Source organism: Spea bombifrons, chromosome 5 (genome assembly GCF_027358695.1).
Source record: "Spea bombifrons isolate aSpeBom1 chromosome 5, aSpeBom1.2.pri, whole genome shotgun sequence".
In the NCBI taxonomy this organism is placed as follows: Eukaryota; Metazoa; Chordata; class Amphibia; order Anura; family Pelobatidae; genus Spea; species Spea bombifrons.
The window spans coordinates 4,740,659-4,765,886 of record NC_071091.1 but is presented as its reverse complement, the minus strand read 5'-3'; the positions used below and the strand labels follow the sequence as shown (position 1 = coordinate 4,765,886).

The 25,228-nt window shown below is 42.3% G+C and overlaps 2 protein-coding genes across 2 annotated transcripts; one reads left to right on the top strand and one right to left on the bottom strand.

Moving 5' to 3' along the window:
• Positions 1–895: 895 nt before the first annotated feature.
• LOC128498022 (solute carrier family 22 member 13-like) lies at positions 896–7,794 on the top strand. The gene is made up of 10 exons (XM_053468290.1): positions 896–1,287; positions 2,070–2,173; positions 2,623–2,777; positions 3,758–3,926; positions 4,112–4,232; positions 4,325–4,419; positions 4,774–4,988; positions 5,348–5,456; positions 6,947–7,156; positions 7,657–7,794. Exons 1-10 carry the CDS (start codon positions 913–915, stop codon positions 7,751–7,753), a joined length of 1,650 nt encoding a protein of 549 aa, XP_053324265.1. The 5' UTR covers positions 896–912; the 3' UTR covers positions 7,754–7,794.
• Positions 7,795–9,118: 1,324 nt separating this feature from the next.
• On the bottom strand, positions 9,119–23,239 carry XIRP1 (xin actin binding repeat containing 1). Its single transcript, XM_053468300.1, has 5 exons — positions 23,122–23,239; positions 17,019–17,176; positions 16,584–16,620; positions 9,675–16,077; positions 9,119–9,515 (listed from the first exon to the last, which is right to left on the bottom strand). The coding sequence occupies exons 4-5, from the start codon at positions 16,075–16,077 to the stop codon at positions 9,130–9,132; spliced, it is 6,789 nt and encodes a 2,262-aa protein (XP_053324275.1). The 5' UTR covers positions 16,584–16,620; positions 17,019–17,176; positions 23,122–23,239; the 3' UTR covers positions 9,119–9,129.
• Between the last annotated feature and the right edge of the window lie 1,989 nt (positions 23,240–25,228).

The window sequence follows — 25,228 nt, the reverse complement described above, 5'->3', positions numbered from 1 at the left end:
ATCAACAGAGCTTTGGTCCCTTGGTTGACCTCCCGTGGAGGGTTTCTGTGAGCTGGGCTTCTTGGGCATCAGGGGTAGAGTTCAGTTCTCATTTAAAATTACTGGGGACTTGATTATCAAAAACAGGAGAACCTCAAAAAATTTGGAACATATACTCTCCTCCCGGAGCGTTTAGGAGGAGAAAAAGTCAGTGTCCATGACAACCCAGCAATAAATTAGAAAGGAAGCTCTAAACATATCATAAATAGTATTGCATTAAAGTCAGATCTATTCATTTAAGAGTCCTAACATATGATGGTTTCATTCATCCAAAACCCGTCCGTCTATGAATTATACATTATACAGGTCCGGCTCAGGTCTTTTTGCAGAAGAAACTTTCCATGGTTGGCCCTTCATAGTTTAGGGTGAGTTGAAGATGCACCTTATCTCCCTCTTTAGACTAGAAGCATAGATTTTGACAGCAGATCGGCCCCATTCGGCCCCCATCTAGTCTGCCTGTCTCAATCAGTCCTTGGTCTCGTCTTAGATTCACCCCCAAAGTGTCTGTGCGTGGACCCCACTATCACCAAGATGGGATACGGCTCAAAGATGTCATTGGTGCCTTTGGAGCTTTTGGTTTAATGTCCATCCCAATTCCACCTGCCCCGTCTCTAATGTAATGGGGGTCCCTCAACCGTCCACCATGATCCATATGGGATGTTAATGTACAATGAGGTTAACCATTAAGGAGCAGCCCTAATATATTCAGGGACTACGTCTCACGTTATGAAGCAGGAACAGTCATTCCCAGTGTAATGAACACAGTGGAATATTAGACTTTGTCTCATCGGAACTGGTTCATGCACCGAGCTTAAACATTAATTCCACACTGTCTGTGCCGGCTCTTCCACGGCAACTTTCAACCAAGTCACGATGACAGATTTCGGGGATATCCTAAAAAATGTGGGGGAATTTGGCCGGTTCCAAATAAGTTTGGTGCTGATGCTGTGCGTCCTCAGCTTCTTCAACGCCTTCCACATGTTCGCGCAGGTTTTTATGGGCATCTCGGTGCCCCATCACTGCGATACCGCCTGGATCCTGGAGAAAAACTCAAATTTGACCGAAGAACAGCAATTGAACCTTACCATTCCAAAAACCGCCGACGGATCTTACGAGCAATGCCTCATGTATACCCCTGTTGATTGGGATATCGAATGGATCGAGCGTTACGGACTAAACAACACGGAAAAGTGTCGGAGTGGATGGGTGTACGACACGTCAGAGCAAAAATCAACACTGGTTACAGAGGTTTGTAAACGGAGGATTTCCTCTAATAATATCTTCCATTGATCAACTGCCAAGTGCAGCATAAGGGCATTATAAACGTTGAACATTTTTTTAGATCAGATCAGGATTACTAAAGGAATTCAATTTTTTTATAAAGTTTTATGACCTACAAATATTTATTTTTTTCTTCATATTTGTTGTATTTTCATGTCTTGTTGATTTTTTATTTTTTAATGTACGTCCTCACCAAATATAGGTGCGCCCATATTTTAGGCTGTGTGCTCTGTGTTACTATAATTTCGTGTTAGACATTAAGTCCCATGCACGGGACAGGCATACGGCTCCTGAATCTAAGACGAGACCAACTGCTTATTAAGGTTTGAGTCTTTACAGCAGGAGAAACTGGGCAGAGTAGACGGGGGCCGAATGGGGCCGACCTGACGGCTGATTCTGTGTTCCTGTGAGTAGATATGCTTGTTTATGAGATAAGGTTGTTAAGTGTTGCATAAACAAGGCTCAATGATCTCTCAAGTTGTAAATTAAATGACAAGCAATTATAATACAAGGAGTAGGGAGTGATGGGAAAAAAAAGATGGCTGCCCCTTTGTAGCCCCTTTTTGGCATTCCAAATGTCCGCATACAGAAAGGTGAGAATATGTTGTCATATCTGTTTTGTGATGCAGAATTATATCATCAATGACGTACGCCACATTCATCATTTATTTACAGTTAATGGCACAATCCAATCCACATTTCCACTCTCTATGTACTCTTAAATAATTCAGATCTTTCATTCCTTTTAGTTCGATCTGGTTTGTCACAGAAAAGAGGAGAATGACATATCCCAGTCCATATACATGTTGGGTCTCCTTATAGGATCCATTATTTTTGGGCCTTTGGGAGACAGGTATGAAATGAGCCTATTTACCTTGTAACAAAAATGTATACAATTCAATTTTGCTGTTTTTGGGGATTTTTATTCCATAGATACATGTTTATTTAAAAGTATAAAGCATGAACTCACTTATTTTGAAGGCTTTTGATATAAGAATATCACCCGGCAGTGCCACGGCGTGATGAGAACACAAACCGGGCAGATAGGGGCGGAGCTTAAAAAACAAGATGGCGCCGTACAAGCAGACAATCAAAATCAATAAAAAAATTAAGAAAACTGCAGCTAAAATGTATATACCCCTGTAGTGTATGATGTTAAGATGCAAAACATTACGTTTTTTAGAATTACGCCCCATGATGATTCCTTAATGAAGCTGGTCTTGGTCACAGAATGGTTTAATATATGGGTTTTGGGGTTCTGTGTATATGTAACAGAAGCTTAAGACAGTTTATATTTTAAAGGATCGGCCGGCGTTCAGTGATATTAATATCCATGTTACTGCAGTTGGCCTTTGGGGTCGGAGCAGCTTTCTCTACGCATTTTTACCTCTACACAGCCCTGCGATGTGTGGTCGGGATGGCCGTCTCTGGACTCCTAATAAACAATCTTGTGTTAGGTAAGATGCGACGCAGGTACATTTAGGTAAGGCAGAACGGGAACTACAATTCCCATCATCCTCAGCTATTCCATTTTTACTTAAGATGAGACCTAGGGATCGTGGGGGTTTTTGGAGCTTCCAATAATACAACACCTGGAGAGCTACCTGAAGCGTAACACTACTTCTAGGTTTTATTGCTAGTAGCCGGATATCTCCCATACCTCTAACTACCTCCACTGGGACCCATTATACTTTATAATTCATAAAGCTGGGAGAAAATAAGATTTCACTCCTTTTTGGGAACCTCAAGGCCAGTGAAAGTCACTGAAGTCACAATCCGTGCAACGGCTCCATAGGCTCTAGCTATAGGCCCTAGATCCCAAGATGTAATGTTTGAAGAGTGCTATGGTCCAAGACCCACAGGGTCCAAGCGAATAGTTGGGCAGCTCCAAAAGGTCAGTGGCAGAAGTGACAGATAACTACTGGTGGTAAATTTGTGGGCTCGGGTATAGGGGCATATGGTAAGAAACATGGTCATGGATGGCCCACAAGATGCATGGTGAGGAGACGCTACCCATGACTTGTTTCCTGGATTGTGAACTCAGCACAGATTCCCTTGGACACGAGTAACCTGAAAAATGGCTTCAGAAAGTCTGGGCGAAGCCACATTTTTCCCCCCCGAGAAGGTTTCTGCAGGGCAGTGAGATTTTCTACCCTTTTTAGAATACTGATACGTTTCAACCATTTCTAAGAATGAGACGTGGAAAGAGTAATTATTATTATATTTAATAATCCCTCGACCGGTAAGAAGCAGAGCACCGAGCAGTGGGACCCTGGGACAAACGTTGAGTATATTGACAATCACTCATGTTTGGTCTGTTCGAAGCGTTAAACTAATCCATGTAATCCATCAATCTAGACGATCGAGGAGCGTTTTACTCTCAGTGTTATCAATCCATATGATGACTCTTTTTTCATTGTTTTGTTCCTCATTCTAGTTGCTGAATGGGTTGGATCGTCCAAACGAGCCTTCGCCACCATCTCTGGCCATGTCTGCTTTGCAATTGGTTTAATGGCCTTGGCCGGCGTATCCTACGGAATCCGTAACTGGCGGCTGCTGCAGATCGTGGGGTCTGCCCCGACTGCCATATTGTTCTTCTACATTTGGTGAGTCAGTTCTCGATGGTCTTGTTTCCTATCAATAACTCCTAGTGGAGTTCCATCGCTTGGGCACTCAGCTTTGGAGGCCAAACGTACACATTTATGTAATGAAAATCTGGCGTAATTGAGGTTTTACGCCAGTTTTGGCTCCCTGCTCTGTTTCATATAATTGCTGGGTTTTTTCATGACAGGATCCTTCCAGAATCTGCCCGGTGGCTCGTTTCTAAAGGCAAGAATGAAAAAGCAAAAAAATTCCTCCAGAAAGCAGCTTCGATGAACAAGCAGACTTTCTCGGACGAGCTCTTTGAACAGGTGACACCGGGTGGGTTAACAATTAGCCAAAAGTAGCAGAAATGGAAAATCGCAATGTATTGGTCTTTTTTTTTTTTTTTTGTTTCTTGAAGATACGTGAAGAAAAAAAGTCAAAATCAGGCAACATTGTAGACCTACTGAAGGACCCAAATCTCAGGAAAATAACAGCTATCATGTGCTCCATATGGTAAATTGACATTTTAAAGAAACTGAAAAACAAGAGATCAATATGGCCGCCATGTGATTTTTCTGGGCGATTTTTCCGCAAACACCACACTGAGCTGATGCTTTATGGCAATGGTAATGAAGTCCGTTCCTCCATAGACTTTCATTAGTCAGACTGTCTGCGCGTGATTAAGACCGAGCCATTCGATTGTTCCCCACAGGCAGTATGATAAGGAGTCGGGGGGTTTAGTAGATCGGGGATCAGATAACAGAGCGAGAACTCAGCCCAATATTTTAAGTAATATTTTAATCTGATATTAGGAATAAAAAAAAAATCTCCTTTTTTGTCTCAGTTTCTACAAATCTTGTATTGCAGGTTTGTGAACAGCCTGGTCTACTACGGCTTGAGTCTGAACGTGGGGAGTTTCGGGTTGGACATTTACCTGACGCAGCTCGTTTTTGGAGCTGTGGAGATTCCTGCCCGTCTTGGATCCATGTTCATGGTTCAGATACTTGGAAGGAAACCAAGTCAAGCATTGTATTTATTGCTGGGTGGGACGGTTTGTCTCGTTATCACAGTGATATCCAAGGGTAAGCCTTCGTATGTCTATCCCGCGCATGTTTAATACCCTCACTTTATTACCCTCTACCACTTCTGCTGGAAGGGTGTGCCATTTATTTACTTCTACCTCAGTAAAGTAAAACTTCCTTCCAGGGGGACAATTGTAGAGATGAAAGAAAGTTTATGAAATGAAAGTTGCCATGGATGAGGGAATGAATGAGGGGAATTAGCTACTCCTCAGGACGGAGTGTTTCATTCGCTCGCCTCATTTTTTTCTACGCCTGAAGCTTTTAGTGTTCTTATAATATGTTGTATCTGCGCAGAATATATATTTTATAATATTAAATGAAATGTCACATAATAATATTATTCTATGTCTGTGCTGTAGACCTGCCGGTTGTTATCACGGTCCTCGCTGTGGTCGGAAAATTCTCCATTGCCTCTTCTTTTTCCGTTTGTTATATCTACGCAGCAGAGTTATTCCCCACCGTGATCCGGTAAGCAGTAAACAGATTTAAATAAGAAATACGAAATTCTATTTTCTGTCATTCTGATATTCCATCTTATGATGAAATATACAATATATAATATATTTTTACTTGGGAAATCCAATGAAGCATAAAGCCCAGCGCTGTATACACTAATAACCCCCAGCGCTGTATACAGTAATATAACCCCCCAGCACTGTATACAGTAATATAACCCCCAGCGCTGTATACAGTAATAACCTCAGTGCTGTATACAGTAATATAACCCCCAGCACTGTATACAGCAATATAACCCCCAGCGCTGTATATACTAATAACCCCCAGCGCTGTATACAGTAATATAACCCCCAGCACTGTATACAGTAATATAACCCCCAGCACTGTATACAGTAATATAACCCCCAGCGCTGTATACAGTAATATAACCCCCAGCACTGTATACAGTAATATAACCCCCCCAGTGCTGTATACAGTAATATAACCCCCAGCGCTGTATACAGTAATATAACCCCCAGCGCTGTATACAGTAATATAACCCCCCAGCGCTGTATACAGTAATATAACCCCCAGCACTGTATACAGTAATATAACCCCCAGCACTGTATACAGTAATATAACCCCCAGTGCTGTATACAGTAATATAACCCCCAGCACTGTATACAGTAATATAACCCCCAGCGCTGTATACAGTAATATAACCCCCAGCACTGTATACAGTAATATAACCCCCAGCGCTGTATACAGTAATATGACCCCCCAGCGCTGTATACAGTAATATAACCCCCAGCGCTGTATACAGTAATATAACCCCCAGCGCTGTATACAGTAATATAACCCCCCAGAGCTGTATACAGTAATATAACCCCAGCGCTGTATACAGTAATATAACCCCCAGCGCTGTATACAGTAATATACCCCCCAGTGCTGTATACAGTAATATAACCCCCAGCGCTGTATACAGTAATATACCCCCCAGTGCTGTATACAGTAATATAACCCCCAGTGCTGTATACAGTAATATAACCCCCTGTGCTGTATACAGTAATATACCCCCCAGTGCTGTATACAGTAATATAACCCCCCCAGTGCTGTATACAGTAATATAACCCCCAGTGCTGTATACAGTAATAACCCAGCTGCCCTTCATTGGTTGATGGCAGAGGAGCTCCCTGCCGGTGACCGATAATGTCACTCTTTAGCTCCTGACGTCCAAACTTGGCCTGGGGAGCTCCGTAGCTACAAAGACTTAAGTTAGGATAGAGGCAGTGACTTGTATGGGGGGGTAGGGACCAGGGAGATGGGATAGAAGATATTTACGAAGAAGAAGATGAACATGAAGAATCTTCGTGTACGTTTACCTGCCGCCATATTAGTTTATTCGGTATTCGGGTTGAACAATGAAAACGCACCATTCGTGTTTGTTTTCATGTTCTCTTGAATAGGAAGTCTAGTTATTTCTGATTAATTTACATAATAACACCATTTTATTTCACGTACAGACAGAGCGGCGTGGGGCTGTGCTCAATGGCAGCCCGCGTAGCCGGGATTATTGCGCCCCTTATTAGCTTGCTGGGGAAGTATCATCCAGCGATACCGATGGCTATTTACGGCAGCGGCCCTGTTATCAGCGGGTTCCTCTGCTTCTTACTCCCCGAAACTCGCAACAAGGATCTTCAAGACCACACAAATGAAGCTGCAGTGATGGAGAGGTAAAGCTGTCTATCTCCAGACCCAAGGAGGGAACCAAGTCCATCATAATAAAACCTTTCCGCTTTCAGGCTCATCCCTAGCACTAGAGGCTCATGCCGGGGTCCGGGGAACCAGGTTAAACCTTCATGTTTGGCTGATTGTAGGATCCCGATGTAATCTTCCTTGAGGGATCACATGCAAATGCCCCGTTAGAAGGCATATAACTGGTATGTTGCAGAACGTAAGCGCTACCAACGCTGCCTCCACTGCCTCCGCGCTCAGATTTACTTTCCATAAAACTGGTTTATAGTTGGATCTCCACCAGAAAACATGGCGGACGAGCCTGATGCTGGAAACAGAAGACCTCTATTCTACGTTCTTCATGCTCCGTTTATAAGCGGCACTCGTATATTCTTTAAAAATGACACTTTATACAAAATGCCAACACACTCCACGCTAGAATGATACATTTTTTATATAAAAACCCCAATCCTCTCTCTTTTTTGTTTTGTTTCATCAGATCCAATGGCGTCCCTAAGGAATACCTGATTAATGAAAAGGAACATGGACTGGAACAAGAACCGGAACCAAAGAAGCAGAAAAGCACCCGGCTATAACGTCTTTCTCCATCATTATAGATTAAAATAAGTATAAACTAGCATTTTAATGGATTTTTGCCAAAAAGGTTTGGCACGTTTACGCGTTTGGCTGCCACAGCGCCTATAGACCCCATTTATCATTATATATGACACATAAACATATAGGAACCCCCCACCACCCCATATGCTAACTTTTTATTATGTATCAGAAGAGGGACTTCTCCTGGTGGTCTTGTGGCGGTCCGCACCTTTGTTGGCTATCGATTCGCACTCATGAGACGCGTCTTTAATGCAAATGGACATCTTTAATAGGCAAGAATAAAAAGAATTTCCATCGTTTGCGCAGAAAAGATATAAAACAATTGTATCACAAAAGAATAAGTATACAAAGATACGAATGTCTAAAAATGTAAGAAATTTTAAAGATAAAACACAACCAATTTTTTTTTCTCTCTTTAGGTCTGAAAAATAATAAATTATGGTAGGAAATAGTTAAATATTCTAACAAGCATTTCTGTTAGAAAAAAACAACATAATAACTACAATAAAATTAAATAATTATTTTTGTATTATATTCAAGTCAAATCAAAATCAAAAAAAAAAATCCTAATTGTCATTTAGTGGGTAAAACGAAATATTCTATGTTTTTGATTTTTTTTTGAAATGACATAATAAGAATATTTTTGTTCTGGTCTTACGAAAAAGTATCATTCACACTCCATTAATACAAAAAGTTCCATATACAGCGATGTTCTTAAAAAAACATTACTTCTATGATTGCTTCATTTTTTTTTTTTTTTTTAAATGGATTTATACCTTTGTCATTTTCTTTATAATCCTAATATATCAGTTTTTGATGCATACCAATACAATCTTCTGATTGGCATTATTCGGGCCAATATTATCTCAGAATTTAAGCGTTTCCTCTTATAAAAATAAAATGACTGCCTCCATCGTCTTATTTTTTATTCCCAATTATATAAATATTATAACGGTCTATCTCCAAATAAGGAAATACTACAAATACTACAAGATTAAGGGCTGCTTATTTTAGGTCTAAAGTCTCTTTAATATATTATCTGTTCTTGAAAATCTTCACGGCTTTATTATTTGGAATTACTTCTGTTTTAGGAGAGTAAGCCAACCGTGAACCTGGATTTTTTTTGGGGGGAAATATTTAAAGCTATCTGCTGGATTTACTGGTTTATGCTGTTTTATTAACTTGATATTGATTTGAAAATTATTCCGATATTTTAGGAAGTTCCTACAGGAAACTAGGCGATAAAAAAAACTCAGAATGAAGAATTTTTCTATAAAAAAAGTAAATCTAAAATTGTGGATCTAAATATATATATATCTCTATAAAATGGTTTGGATGTTTAGTTGTTAAATCCTCATTTTTTTCCTAATTTGGAATTGCCGAATGTAACAAACACCACGCCTGTTTCACCGGCTTTACTGGTGGAAGTCTCTGAAGAGCTCATCGCGTGTCTTCTAAGAACAGGAGATGCTGTCACTTCGTACCGAGGAGGTGCCGACACCACCTCATACGTCGAGGAACTCTGAGTGTCTGATTGCTTTGTGACTGTGGTTGATGTTTTGGATCTGATTATTTTGTTGCCAAATTGATCACATTCTTCATATTTTTCCGTTACGACTGTGGTACCGATCAGCTTGGGGCTCTCGGGCCCAGTTTTTAACTCTAGAACGCTTTTTTGGCGGAGAGAGTTTAGAGGACTTGCCGTTGAGCAGAGTTTGGGCTGTGAATTTTGCCCCAAACCTTCTGGGAGGACGCTGATTAAATTACTGTGAGGAGATCTGTCACTATCACAAAAAGCACTCCACTGACTATATTCAGAAGACTCTTGTGTAATGCGTGAACTTTTCTGCCCTTGGAAAAATTCAGACTGCCCATTTCCATCGACCGCCCTGAATGTGCCAAGTAATGGTTCGGGCAACTGTCCATTTTGTTGCGACACTGACGGTACGTGGCTCCCATTGTTTTGCACCGGCTTCCGGGCAGCAGATTCGATTGTAATGAATGACGGGGAGGTAGGAGAAATGGTACGGCTGGGTACGTTGATGACATCTAGTTCTGTTTTCTTCGTTTGGTATCCATCTTCAGCGGATTTCTGCTGGGAAACGTTGACGGATTTCTCGTGTTTTGATTTGCTTGAAACAATGCTTATTTTCCGGATGTTATTGCCAGGAGTTGCGTTGGTGGATGTTCCAAGGGATTCGCGGAAAAGACTTGACAACCCAGCGATATCGGAGTCTGATTTTAAATTGGAAACAGTATAAAGGGCCTTTCTGATGGTTTCTTCAATGTCCAAAAGTCTCGCCAACGTTTGCTCTTTCAGAAGTTTGATTTCTGTACTTGCCTTTTCAAGATCCTCAAAAGCGAGTTCCACCGATGATACGCTTTCTGTGTCTTCCTTCGTTAGATCTATGTTTTCTTGTTTATCGGTCTCCTGTAGCTCCGGTTGACTCTTGTTCTCATCACCGCTGCTTTCGATCCAATCCTGAACGTTCTCAAATAAACCTCTCATTGACCGCACGTCCACTTTGCAGGTGTCTTCCTCCAATTCTCTCACCTTATTAAGAATGCTCTGTAACTCTTCCTGTTTTCTCAGATTTTCAAAAATATCCATAGCAGCCTTCACATTCCCTTTCATTATTTCGTCCTTGTGCACAGATAACCTCTTGCGTTTCTCATCTTCGGTTTCCTGCTTACGTTTGACCCTCATCACCACTCCATGACTCTCCCCTTGACTAAGATTATCTTTTGATTCGGTTATCGTAACACCCTTTTTCCTTCTTGCGATAGCTTGTGTTTCCCAGTATTGGCAGACATCACCCTTGACTTCTTGACTAAGGTGCGATGGACGTTCGTCCAAGAGAGGTTTCACGGGATCTGTTGGTTGGGCGGGGACGTCACTGGCTTGGTCATCACGTACAGTTGCCACCATGGAGATAGTAGCATTTCTTTCCGCTTCTGCTTGGTTTTTGGAAACCATCCTATCAATTTCCGCAACCTCATTGTGTGAAAGAATCGACGCTGTTGTGTTGACTTTTGAAGGATGGACATTACGTTTTTGGGCTTCTGGACACTGGTCCTGCTTCTGCAGGTAGGCCGGAGAACCTAATGGTTTATCTGTCGTGGTTGTAGGGTCAGAATGTGGAGAGGATGTGTTTTGCGTCTTCTGAGGTCTAGGTCTTTGATGTGGAGCACAGTGCGAGGTTGCTTGCAGATGTTTTGGCTTAGGAGGTGGAACTGGTTTTTGTCTCTTTTCTCTTTGGGGTATATTTAAAGCTTTCTCGTCTAATGTCTTTTCACTTGCCTTATTAGAATCGGATGTCTTTGGAACAGAATCGTTCATCTTTGAACCCTCTTCTTTTATTTCTTCTGTGTAACATTCCTTTGGTAACTGGTGGCTTTCTTGTCCAGTAACAGCAGCTGAAGGAGGAGGAGGAAAGGGTTGGTCAGACCGTTGCCCTGAATTCAATGGAGCCTCAGCCTTAGTCTCACAACTAATCTGTTGTGCATCGGTTTTCCTTCTACAAGCTGAATATGACTGCCCTGCGTTCCTGTATATCATGGCTGCTTTAAAGTCCCCTTGCGACACATTTATATTGGACTTTTCCAGAGACTGCAGGGTAGATGTTAAGTTACCTCTTACCACTTCCTCCTTTTCTACTTCTTTCTGTCCTGTTGAAGCATTCTGTAAAGCCCTGATAGCTGCCTTAACATCTCCCCTGATAGCATCGTGCTCACGATCTTCTTCCTCTGGTTGCATCTTATAGTCAGAATCAATAAAAGGATTTAAAAAGTTTTTCATTGGCTTGGGGGAATCAACAATTACACTTTCTGTGCTAGAGCCCATTCTAGATTCCTGGCCAGCTCCAAATAATTCCTGTCCCTGTTCTTCCTTTTCTGAAGCACTGACCTTTTTGGTGGACACTGTAGACTTCTGAAGACTTGCAAAGGACTTCTGTGACTCTTGAGCCGTGGCTGTTGCGCTAGCCGTGTGCCTTGCGGTGGCACGTTCCTCGCATTTTTGGTTTGATTGAGCTGAACTCGTCGTAGTCCCTGCTGTTATTTGCTCGCTGCTCATCTGAACCTTTTGGATACTCTTCTGAGATTTGCTCTGGACATGCTGTTGAATGCTTTGTGCTTCCGCTGTGGCTTGTCTGAGATCCAAAAGAGCAGCTTGTAGATCGCTATTACTTGTCGAATCTTTTTGGAGACCACCAACTAAACGTTCCTTCTCAATCCCAGAAGGGCTTTCCTTCTTAGTAATGCTTTCAGCCACTGTTGAACCCTTCAGCGCATCACTGACTTGTCTTCCACCTTCTCTATTGCTTGCCTCTGGCTCTGCCTTGGGACAAGTCGATTTAGAAGCCTTTATTACGTCCGGTTGCACGAATGGGGCATTTAAATCCCGATCCGTGGCCTCGCTCTGAGAACGTGTAAGAGCTTCTATTTCAGATTCTTCCTGCAGGCTTTTTAAATAGGCCAAATCTCCCTTCTCGATGCAGCTTTTGTACAGACCGACATTTCCTTTTTCATTTTCTTCTCGTAAGACAGAGGCTTTCGATCTTTGCTCTTGACCACAGGCCATAAGGTTTCCAATGGTTGACTTAACATCGCCTTTGGTTATTTCCTCCACAGCAGCATTAACGTTACAATGTGATGAAAAAGAGTAGACAATGATTTTCACCGAGCCCTTCTCACTTTCCTCCATAATGATACCATTTTTTATAGCAAGATCTTCATTTGCCAAGACTTGAAGAGCTCTGGAAACATCATCCTTGACGCGTCCTTCATCTTGTTCTGGAGACCCATCAGGAATTAGTAGGTTCAGCTTGGTTGTTTGCAGTCCGCCATCACTGCTCTCTTGCACCAGCAACCCATGGGGTTCTAAGTCACTTCTATGAAGCAACTGTAACAGTATCCTTTGCAGGTTCCCTCCAAGTCTTTCTTCCTTTAATATCTCTGTTTCCCTTTGCGATCTAAGTTGATACTTTGCCATTTTTACATTCCCGTGATCAAAAAACTCAATAACGATACCTTTTTGCTGAATTATTTTGCTGGAAAGAAATGCATCTAATGTATGCTTTACGTTTCTCTCTGTTTCTTCCACGCTAGTTGAGGGCTTGAATTGAAATTTGTCAAGCGGCGTGCTTTCAAACAACCACGTTGTGCTTTTCACATTCGCCGGGGGAATCACATCTTGAGTCTGGGGAGCCAAAGGAACTTCGTTGTCCTTAAGACTGTCTAATGGTTGTGTTTCAAATAACCAAGTACATCGTTTCACGTCCCCCTTTTGATTATCTTCTCTTTGTACGGTTACGATTCCGTAATGCTCATCAGACTCACCCTTCAAAGAATCAATAGGTTGGTTTTCAAAGAGCCAGGTAGATGTCCTCACGTTGCCCTTCTGGACATCGCTGACACTGACCAATCTAACATACTTCTTCTGGCCCACCTGCTGTGATTCAAAGAGCTGCTTGTTGAGTCGAACATCCCCACTTTGAACATCGTCCACTGTCCTTTTCGCCTGATTCTTGTATTCCGTGATGGAATCTAGAGGTTCCGTTTCAAACCTCCATCGAGCAGACTTGACACATCCCTTCTCGATATCTTCCTGCGTCACTGCCCTGATCACAAAGACCTCTTCATCTTTGTGGATCATATCAAGAGGTTTGGTTTCAAACAACCATTTTGCCCCTCTAACGTCGCCTTTTAAAATTTCCTCTTTCTTCACAGAGGTAACTTCATGGAACTCCCCGCCATTGTCCTGAATAGCGTAAAGAGGCTTGCTTTCAAACAACATAGTGCAGGACCGGACATCTCCTTTACTCACTGCTTCTTGTACTTTCTGGATCTCCGTTTCATCGAATTCCTTTTGGATTTGGTCTAATGAGCACGTTTCAAAGATGAACTTTTTCCCACCAACATCTCCACCCTGGATATCTTTTTCAGGTGGCAGTTCTTTAAAGCCACATTTATCGGATTCCATGGAGTCCAACGGACGGTTTTCAAACATCCAAGTGAACTTATTGACGGATCCAGTCTGGATGTTTTCTTCATTGGGGATGTCCGCTTTTTTAGTTATCTCCTTGGGCTTCGATTCAAACATTTCCTTGACCCTGGAAACCTCCCCTGACTGTATCTCGACTCTGCTTGAGTAGCGTACGATATTCCTTAATTCACTCTTGGAAGAGACGTTGCCCAGTGGTTCTGTCTCAAACAAGTGTTTTGTAGTTTTCACATTTACTCCCTTGAAGTTATCATCGTGGAAAGCTGAGCTGACTTTTATGTACTGGTCGCCCGTTTCCTTCAAAGAATCTAATGGTTGAGTTTCGAACATCCATGTGCAGGATTTCACATCCCCCTGGAGCACTGCTTCGTTTTCCTTTTTTCCCCCCGATTTGTCACACAATCTGTCGATGGGTTGGGTTTCGAACAACCAGCGACATTTCTTAACATCACCCTTTTCCGCGACTTCCGGCTGTACCGATGGGTGTTTGTCTGATGCGGTTTTGTCTTGATGAATCACATCAACTGGTTGAGTTTCGAAAAGCCACCGTGCCGTCCTCACATCGCCAGAAACAATCTCCTGCTTTGTGATGCCTTTAATGATATCGACTTTTGGGGGGCTTTCTTGAAATTGATCTAACTGCTTTGTTTCAAACATCCATTTGTAGTTTTTAACATCCCCGCTCATAACTTCTTCTCTGCTGACCGATGTGACTTCATGGTAATTGCCCAGACTATCCTCAATAGCATATAGGGGTGTTGTTTCAAATAGAGCTTGGTTTGCCTTCACATTCCCTGCTTTGATGTCTTCTTCATTGGAAACTTGGACACCGCTGGTCTTTTTAATGCTATCCAAGGGAATGGTTTCAAAGAGATTCTTAAATACCTTCACATCTCCCTTTATGATTTCTTCTTCACCTTGATTTTTCGTGCATTCAACGTTCAAGCTGGAAATCTTGTCCAATGAACACGTTTCAAACATCTGCTTTCGCTGTTTAACGTCTCCTTTCTCCTCGTTCATCAGGTCGACCCTTTTTAACTCTCCAACTTCAAAATTTCCCTTAAGTGTTTCCATTGGTTGGGTCTCAAATAGCCACAAAGTGGACTTCACATCGCCTGCCTGTATATCTTCTGTGCACACGGTTTTACCAGTAGAATGAGCTTTCATCGTATCAAGAGGTTTTATCTGAAAGGCCTTGTTGGTTTCTTCACCGTCATCTACTGAAGCCTGAAAGACTCCTTCTTCAATATGTTCTTTAATGGTGTCCAGTGGTTGAGTTTCAAATACCCATTTGGTTGCGTTAACACCTCCTTTCTCTATTTCTTCCAGAGAAATGCCTCGAATAATGCGGACGCCGGCTGTATCCTTATTGATGGTGTCCAAAGGTTGGGTCTCAAAGAGCCATCTGGCCGTATTTACACTGTTACCTTGAGTTTCTTCCCTGCAGATAGATTTAATTTCGTGGACATTCCCCATCTGGTCTCTAATTGCACACAAAGGTTCTGTTTGGAACAACTTCACCGTCTTCTTCACGTCCCCTTTCAACTCTTCTATTTCTGATTTCAGTTGAAGGATACTGTTTTCTTCTACTGATTTGCAACGGCCTACTTCATCTAACGAATGGGTTTCGAAGAGAAATTTCGTTCCCTTCACATCGCCCTTTACAAAAGAGTCTTTCAAAACAGCTTCTTGTACGTCGGTCTCATCCGGATAGATCTTATTTAACGAGTCAAGAGGCTGTGTTTCAAATAACCACAAGGCTGTCTTTACGTCCCCTTTGGTTTGGTCTCCTCCTGTCTTTTCGCAACCAGACGTCCTGCCATCGGGGTAGCTTTCCCCTTGAAACTTCAATGACGTGTCCTTTACATTTCCACCAAGTATGGCCTCCTCGTCTGTTAGTCTCTTGCTGCCTTGATGATCCCCGATGGAGTCTAGCTTCCAGTTCTCGAAGATCCAACGCATTGATTGCACCTCAACCGGCAGTCCGGCATCAAGATTCACCAACGCCTGTTGGTTTTCTTCATCTGTGCTCAACAACTCAGAAAGGTCACGGGTCACGGTGTTCTCTAAGTTTTTCCTTAACTCGGGATGCATGTGACGATAAAGTCTTTTCAACTCGTTAACTTGGCGCTGCTCGTAAAACTTGGAGAAAGATTCTTTAGGAGGAGGTACGGGGTGGTCTTGGTTCCCGGAAACTATTATGGAAGCTTCAGTCGAGTCTGGAGGGGGTGGAGGTGGAAGGTCAGCTTCAGGTCTTTCTTTGTTGACAGATGACGTCTTTTCCATGTGGTCGGCCATCTTAAGAAATAAAGATCCATTTTATCACCACGGTAAGCTCGATTAGCAGCGGGAAATGGTTAATACCATGTACATACATATTATCCCTTCACAGCACACACTCTTTTCTAGCGTTATCGGGATAAATGATCTCCAGAACCCCTTACATTGGGAAAAATGGGAAGACCAGATGGGGCGCATGATGAGTTCTTATCTGCCGCAAAATTCTATGTTTCTATGTTTATCAAAGCTCAAATAAATGCGGCCACTGGTCCTGGGTGCAAATAGTTAAAAGCAGCGGCCATTTTTTTCCTTTGTAGCACAAACTGCACCGTATGGATTATAGAATGCTGCTATAGGGGCACCCCCCCAAAAAAAAATAATTTCCCCATTTCTTCATTGTTTCATGGTATAGAATTAATTTTTGCTGTTCTCATTTATGCTTCGTTAAAACCGGATTATTTAAAAAAAAACATGTTGAATTGGCAACAGACTGATCGGCGAATCAAATTAGGAGCATGTCCTACCTTCTATCACGGATAACCGACAGAATTTCTCTTCCTCCTAAATAAAAAAGAGTAAAAAAACAACATTATATTTTATTGCGACACTTTTTTCCAGTTTTGTTAGCATAATATCCCACGGCAAACACCAATTAGCCATTAATTCCAATAATAAATAATAAAATAATATTTTATATTGGATAAAGCCATATTAACATACTTTGGGAGTAACTATGAGAAAGCGTTTATTTGGTGTACGTATGGATTTATACATGGACCCCATATTATATGTTACGTCACTCTTTCCCCTGCCGTATAAAAAAAAAAAATAGATCCTGAATAATAATAATTTTCTAACATTCTACACAATTGTCACCAAGTTCTCCAATCATCGCCTACAGACGTCGTTGGCCTGAACGGATATTACTTTACCGGGAATTTCGGGAATGAAGCACTTACTGGTTTTGGCCGTCTGGGGTTGTCTTCTGTGGCAGCTGCCTTCAAGGGTCTGAGTGCCAAACGTTCCTTCACAATAGGGATAGAGCTCCAGCGGTCTCCTCTCCAAATATATCCTTTGATGGTGGTCCTCTGGTATGCGTACGATTACGTACTCTCATCTGAAACGATCGAGGCCCCTCCATTACCACCTGACCACCTCGTCTCTAATTACACATCGCCTTTTACAGACACGTGGATATTTTGTATCAAATATATATATTTTATATATATATATATTATATATATGAGCAGAAAATCCCGTATTGGAAGACTATTGTATGGAATGATACGTTTAGCAGAAATCAGTTGACTAATTATTGGGGTAAAACTGCCTGTTTTTAACACCTTGGCACCCAACATATAAGGGAGCTGGCTTAATATTCAGAAATGATAAACTTGTTGGGTTTATATACAGTAGTTTTGCTTCATTATATGTTTTTTTTTCTGTAATGGGGGCTTCGACATCATGACGCTTCACTCTTATGTCCGTTAAACGCTTTTATGCCACGTTTCAATTCCAAAGAGTGAAGATAATACCCCAGACACTTTTCTTTTTGCTTCATCGGGGCTTTCGATGACGCGTCTGTGGCTGAGGTTCAAAGTATGCAAAGTAAGTGATTCAAGAAACTTTGTACGTTTTACCCCAAACTTTGCGCAGCAGCCCTCATACCAGGTAAAATCGCATTATTTAACCAAAAAGGAAGTAACGTTGCTAATCCAACCGCCAGTCTGTTTTACTTCACCGCTTGTCGAAAGGAATATATTTAATCAGGGATTCCTGCCCACATTCCGGCGGGTTCTATTTAGAACGTGGATTCTTTGTCTCTAGATAAGCTCTCCTAAAAAAAGCAACAAGTCCCGTCCCCCAAATATTCCAGGTATGTATTTATCGGGGCAGGACAAAGCCCCCCACTCAGATAATGCACGGCGGTATAGAACGGATCTATTTAGTTGAGGTTTTTTTTTTGTTTTTAATTGGAAATAAAGAATTTTACTTTTAGTTCAAACAATAAAATATCGAGGAGGGCGACAGAGAGAGAGACGGGGAGAGACATTTAAAAACATAAAGGGATTTAACAAAGGACAGGAGAGAAAGTCACAACAAGAGACCAGAATCTAACATGAGAGGGTCAGAGGCTGAGATGGACTGTAGGGAAGTTTTACTGAGAAGGTGGTAGATACGTGGAACAGCCTCCCAGCAGAAGTGGTAGAGGCTAATACAGTGAGGGTATTAAACATGCATGGGATAGACATACGGCTCCTGAAATCTAAGACGAGACCCTCATATTAAACAAACATTACTCCCAAAATGATCTATAGTTTTGTTGACCAAAATGCACCCCAAATCACCATAAATATCTGCCTTAAACGCTATTTATTTAATAAATATAAATCTACTCATCACGTGCATTCATTTATCCAGTTTAACAATAAAATGCTCAATAAATATACGTATTATTTTGCGATAAACATTGTTTATTCGTTGCTGGAAATTTTCACTAGTATTACCCAGAATAAAAATGAATATTAAATCCCGACTAAAAACATTTAAAAATTCTATATCAAATTTACTAAACAACGGATTTAAAGTTAACTAAACTTCCAACTTGGATTGATTCCCCGGTAATCATTAATATTATATTAAAATGATAATAGGTCAAGATTCTTGAGTTTGTTGTGGATCATTACCATCACCCTCAGCCAGCCAATAGCTGGATATCTGCAGGTAATATATTCCCGACGTGCTGAATTTGCTGGGTGATTCATAAAAAAAATAAAAAAATATAGTGATTTTGCAGATAAGAACTAACCAACCCATTTATTCCTCCCCGGGATGATGATGTCGTTTCTTAGTGAAATAGTGTCAATTTTATCATAATAGTATGATTCATAAAATAGTAACAATGTTTTAAATGTTCAGATTTCAAGTTATCATACGCTAGACTCTAGCTAGAGCCTGGATTGATACATTGTATCCCGAGAATAACGTCCATACGTTAAAGGCACGCCGGAGATTGATATACGTAACCCCCTATAGTATAATCTATACCATACACCTATAGAAAAGGATTAGAAATCAAACACGAGTTCTGTAGGAGAAACATTGCCTTCAATCATTGTTACTATATAACAAAGAGTGCATTTCAATTGCCCCAAAATGTCCCTGATGGCTCGCTAAAAGCCCCTCATTTAATTGCCCCAAAGCGGCACTCCCTATGCTTGAGCTTTTCGCCCGCGGCCACCGACCTGTCTGCTTCCATCATGCTCCTGCGCTTTTGTAGACTGAGTTGGAATATCATTAGCGATGTCCTGCCTGACTATAAAAAAACTGCAAGCTCAGCACTAACGGGTCGGCCGGTCCGGCCATCGTCTCCGCTAAGCCTTGTCTGGGCGGCCGGGCACACGGTCCCCAACAGGACCCGTGCGCAGGGTCACCCCGGGCTGAACACCCGAGCCCCGCTCGCTTTTCATGAAGACGCTTTTTACCACTTCCATTTTGAAGCTGCTGTTCCACCTGCTTTGCCAGCATTAAAGACTTTTCGCCGGGAACCCTAAATTGCCATGTGACACCAAAGCAGGTATTGACAACTTGTCGCCATGGAAACTGAAGAAAAAACCTTAACCCTAGAAGGTCCAGATGAATATAGAATCTGTTGTATAACAATGTGTCCATCGCCACCCAGAAAGCATTACGCTCTGTTTATTTGACTGCATACACCTGCTGCAAAGCAGTGGAGCCGGTTATTAACCCCGTGCTGGCAGCAAATGGTTAATGGATTTAACCCTGCCTAGGTGGGTGTCATAGCCTCCAAGTGGAACAGGCGTTACCGGATATTGAATGCTATTAGTACTCCCCAGTTACTATTATTATTATTTATTGTCTTATATGGCGCCATCATATTCTGTAGCGATGTACAACGGGTAAACAGGACATCACAAGTAGTAAATAACATAACCATTAGACTTACAGAAACAACAGGTGATATAGATGAAGTAAATGCTACCAGACACGTGTGCCACCGATTTTTTTTTTACTTTACTGAGTGGCTGGTAGATAAATGGAACGGCCTCCCAGCAGAAGTGGCAGAGGCTCAAACAGTGAGGGAATTTAATGTATAGGATAGGCATATTTTTTGGTGTTTCCTTACATTCCACGCTGGACCTAAATCTTCACTGCATTTTATTCATTTTGTACTCATTTTGTAGAAATCGTGCCATGATAATACGCTTTAGTGTTCCAAAGCTGGAAAGCGGACGTCACAAAAATAAAGTGAATATCAATTTTTTAATTACATTAAAATATTTTTATTTTTAGAGAAAAAAAATTACCCATAGCATACTATGTTGGTTTTAATGGTAATAATTTAGAGGAACTTCCCCCAAGGAGCTGCTCGGACGTGGAGATACATTTAGTGAATTTTAGCGATTTGGGGATATTTTCGATAAAATTCCACTTCACCTGTAAATAGATTTGTTCCGAGGCTTGCGTATCTATCTGTCACTAAGCGTTAAAGCCCCGGCTGGCCCTCCCTTCCCCGAGATTATCCCCACATTCCTGGCGTCTCCCCTGTGGCCGGGCCGCTGGAATTCTCATAGATGGATAACCAGCCATAATAGCCGGATTGTGGGCCAGCGCAGGAGCCAAATCTGGGGCATCCATTCCGGACGGGGCTGCGCATGAATTGTGAGCTCATTATATGTACCGGCCGTTTAACCGCTTGATGGCTGCTGCAGACCACATCCATACCAAAGCACGACCACAAGGGAGGCTGCCAGGGACCCCAAAAAGCCAGAATTATACACCAAAAAGTTACAATGTCGCATTATGTTGTTACTAATAGAGCCAAATCTGCAGAAACATAGAATCTGCTGGCAGATCGGCCCCCATTCGGCCCCCGGCTAGTCGCCCGTTTCTCCTGCTGTAAAGAATCAAACCTTAATCAGTCGTTGGTCTCGTCTTAGATGCAGGAGCCGTATGTCTATCCCATGCATGTTTAATACCCTCACTGTATTACCCTCTACCACTTCTGCTGGGAGGCTGTTCCATTTATCTGCCATCCTCTCAGTGGGCCGAAAGGGGCTGATCTGTTGACAAATTCTAGTCTAGTATTTTTGGGGAGTTATGAACATACCGGACGTTGGAAATGAGCTTCCTGGAGTCACCGCGGACTCTCGTTAGAGACAGCTGTTGTCTGTAAGGGGCGAATATATCGTACATTCTAGTATTTTAGTCCTTATGGAACCCAGGAATGTGTATTTGAGGAGCCGCACCACGGCAGGGCCGGCCGCAGCTGTTCACGGGCCCTGCGTGTCCTCGGCAGCTGTCTTTGGAAGGCCCTGTTTTCGTTTACGGAAACATTTAAGGCATTTTAAACGGCAAATTATTCCTAGAGCTCCATAGCGTCGTCCCACAAACCCTTCCTGGGTGTAAATGGACACCTGCCGCTGGTCACAAAGTCCCACCGAAAACACAAAGTGCAACGTACAGCGCCACGGAATCTGCTGGCGCTATGTAAATAAATGTAATGTACAACATGCATTAGAAAGCATTCTGACAATAGAGTTATAATTCCCGGCGTGTTCTAAACCGTAATTTCTGGGTTCCAGTTATCTGAGGTAGGATTTTCCCTGTGAAGGGAGGAAAGCCATTCATTTTAATGTTAGAAAAGGTAAATTTAGTGAAATACGGTAATAATGGCAGCTCCATACAACGAAAGTACTACAGATACTTTTACGCTAAATAAATATACCAAGATATTATCTTCCTGTAACCGTTAAAAGGTTGGTAGACATCCCTTTAGTATCACGCCGTCCCGCGACGCGGCCTCTGAGTGCCTTAAAACTAGCAGAATTAATAAAACTGTTAAAATATTTTTAAGAAGATAAGTAAATTTAGCCCAGGGGCGGGCTTATTAAAATTTGAATGTCAAGACAGCACTACGGAATATGATGGCGCTATATAATAAATAATAATAATTATAACAATAAGACAAGGTTCAGGGCAGGGTTGGAAGGGGAGTAGGGGGTAATTATTGCTCTGATTTGAACATTCTAGAAATCTTTATCTATCTAGATGAATAAGGGTTTTGTGCAGCATTTACACCATGTCTGGATCCTTTTAATGCTCCTGTTATGGGACCCCCTTCCTTATGCAGTTTTGTTGTTGCGTTAAAGGGCTTCTTGGCTGGACTCCCCCAGACCGGATGATGCCAGCACCCCCCCCAGACCGGATGATGCCAGCAGCCCCCCCCCCTCAGGATCGTGGACGTTTGCCACAAAAGCACCGGATCAGGGTATTAATATTGACCCCGACAGCTGGCGTGATACACAGACTCGCAATGTCTAAGTCATGGATCAGTGGTGGCCATAAACTTGTCTCCTCTGGCCCTTAACGCTATCTGGACCCCCCCCAGTATTATAGTAAATAAGCGGCTTCCCTAATATACAGCTGACGGCTAATAAAGTGTTAACTAAAACTATGGAATACTAATCCGCTAACAGACTGCTAAACGCTAACCGAGCTTCACCAACCAAAGACACATCGTGCCACCTTCCAAAAACACAATAATAACAGAGAAAGCCTGCGCCCCCCCCTGTACCAACTACAACCCAAATACCCCGGGCAACCGAAGCAGGCAATATTAACATAGTATAACATATATAATATATAACATAATTATATAACATATAATAACATAGTAATTTAGGTTAAAAAAAAGTCCATCAAGTCCAACTGCTTTCATCCAAAAGAAGGGAAAACCCCCAAAGACAATATATATATATATATAAATAATACAAAACATGGTCAGATCAGACCAATTCATACACATCAAGACTCAAACCTTAATCAGTCGTTGGTCTCGTCTTAGATTCAGGAGCCGGATGTCTATCCCATGCATGTTTAATCCCCTCACTGTATTACCCTCTACCACTTCTGCTGGGAGGCTGTTCCACCAATCTACCACCCTCTCAGTAAACTAAAACTCACCTAACAATAACATGGACAGAGGTGTAAAATCGCACGTTGTTGCTGGTTATGTTATATAGCGGCGGGTCTACTTACAGGGTAGGTTTATCCGGAATGGAACCCCAGGTTTTGTTCTTCCCGAGCCGAGCGTTACAATGTCCTTTGGCGATGACCTGCTTCGTGTCTCTGTCTCCTTTTGTGTGTCCGGCTCGAGCTGCTGACAGCTGTTTTTATCAGGGAGAGCTGAGCTATGTTGGGAGAATGAAACCATGGGCTCTATTTTTAGGGGAGATACAAGATCCTATTTTGACAGCTTGAGTAAACCATGAGTCTGTGAAACCATCGAGGGGAGACATCTTAAGACGTCAGGCATCTAGAATGTAACCGGCAATAGCCCACCGCGTCACGTATAACTGAGTCATGTTCCTTTAACTCCCAGCGTATGATGTCACTGGCCAAGGATCGGGGACACTATAGAATAACGTGCGGCCGATACTTTTTTACTGGTTATGTTGGATTCATAGGACTTGAATTTTAATGCCCTGACTTCAGTTTGCGTAAAGGTCGCCCCCAGTGATCTTGCTCTGAGCTGGTCCTGTATGATGCATAATACAATATTTTTAGACAGCTGTATACTTGTCATGTGTCATAGACTAATGAAAGTCTATGGAGGAACGGACTTCATTAGCATTGCCATAAAGCATCAGCTCAGTGTGGTGTTTGAGCCGGGAAAGTCACCCAAAATATCACATGACTGACAGCAACAGCGGCTCCAGGACTCCAGATAAAGGGAGTTTATTGGGAAAAAAATGTAATAAAACCACACCCTCTGCCTGACAGGGAGCCAATCGATGATTAGGTACCCTTCAGCTCCACCATTCAATGGGTCGGTTAAAAGGGAAATCACTAATAGAATTGGAACTCCCTTTAAATCCTTTCGTTTTACTTATCGGGAAGACTCCCGGATCTCACAACATAACAAGGAAGCACAGAGGGCAGACGCGGCATCCGATGTCTATAACTTGGAGCTCTGCAGATTTCACCTGGAGTCTCCGGACGAACCCTTACAAAAAAATTACTGCAGTTTTTCTGCAGTTTTTTGGACATGAAAAAACTGCAATACTGTACTTTTACTGCAGTATTACTGCATGTTTACTGCAGTTTTACTGCATTTGTACTTCACTGTACTGCATTATTACTGCGTATTTACTGCGCTTTTTTTTTTTACTGCAATTATACTGCATTGTACTTCAATGTACTGCAGCTTTATTGCAATTGTACTTCCGTACAAAAATAACTGCAGTAAAACTGCAGTACAGTGAAGTACAAATGCAGTAAAACTGCAGTAAATGTGCAGTAAAAGTGCAGTATTGCAGTTTTTTCATGTCCAAAAAACTGCAGTATTACTTCAGAAAAACTGCAGTAATTTTTTCGTAAGGGAAGCGCAGCGTCCTCGAGTCTCCGGGTCACTCTGCTCTTCCTCCCTATTGTTCTCTCACGCCTATATAATGCTAATCTTCCTGGGGCTGGCCCTGTTCTCAATCAGCATACATGGCTAACCCTGCCCCCTCACTACCCCCCCCAAAGAGGAAGCGCTCTGGTTACCCTGACCTGGGGTGCCAATATCTCATACAGAAGCCACATGTTGCCAAAAAGACTAAAACTTGTGGCCTTATTCTTGGTAACACACACCACGCAGGGGGTACTTGATGTCATCCATGGTGTCACCATCCCGTTTGGTCCGTGCTACGGCTCAGGGAGGTACCGCTAGAGCGCTGGGAAGACAGAAGAAACAGCAGCCTATGGACTCTTATGGAACCAGGAAGCAAGCACACCCACGAAAAATGAGGGTACGTTTTCCAACACCCTGCTTCACCTAATACTGTCTACCACGGCACCCAACACTAGATACCCTGCTGGCTTCTTGGCTATACCTAAAATCTCTAAGACTTCCCTTTAAATGGAATTATTCATGTATTTTAGGGCTATTTGATGATACACCAGCCCTGACCTTGTCCTGATGCGTCCTCTATGTCAGTGCTTCTCGCAGTAACAGTTTCGATAGACTTGATACATTTTGTGTGATGTCAGCCTCCCAACCATTCCCAGCGTCCTCCGATTTTTCTCGTTGACTTTGGACGAGAGATGGATCATAAACATGCCGACGGAACCTCCGCCGTCAGGAATACTCGATTCAAGTTCT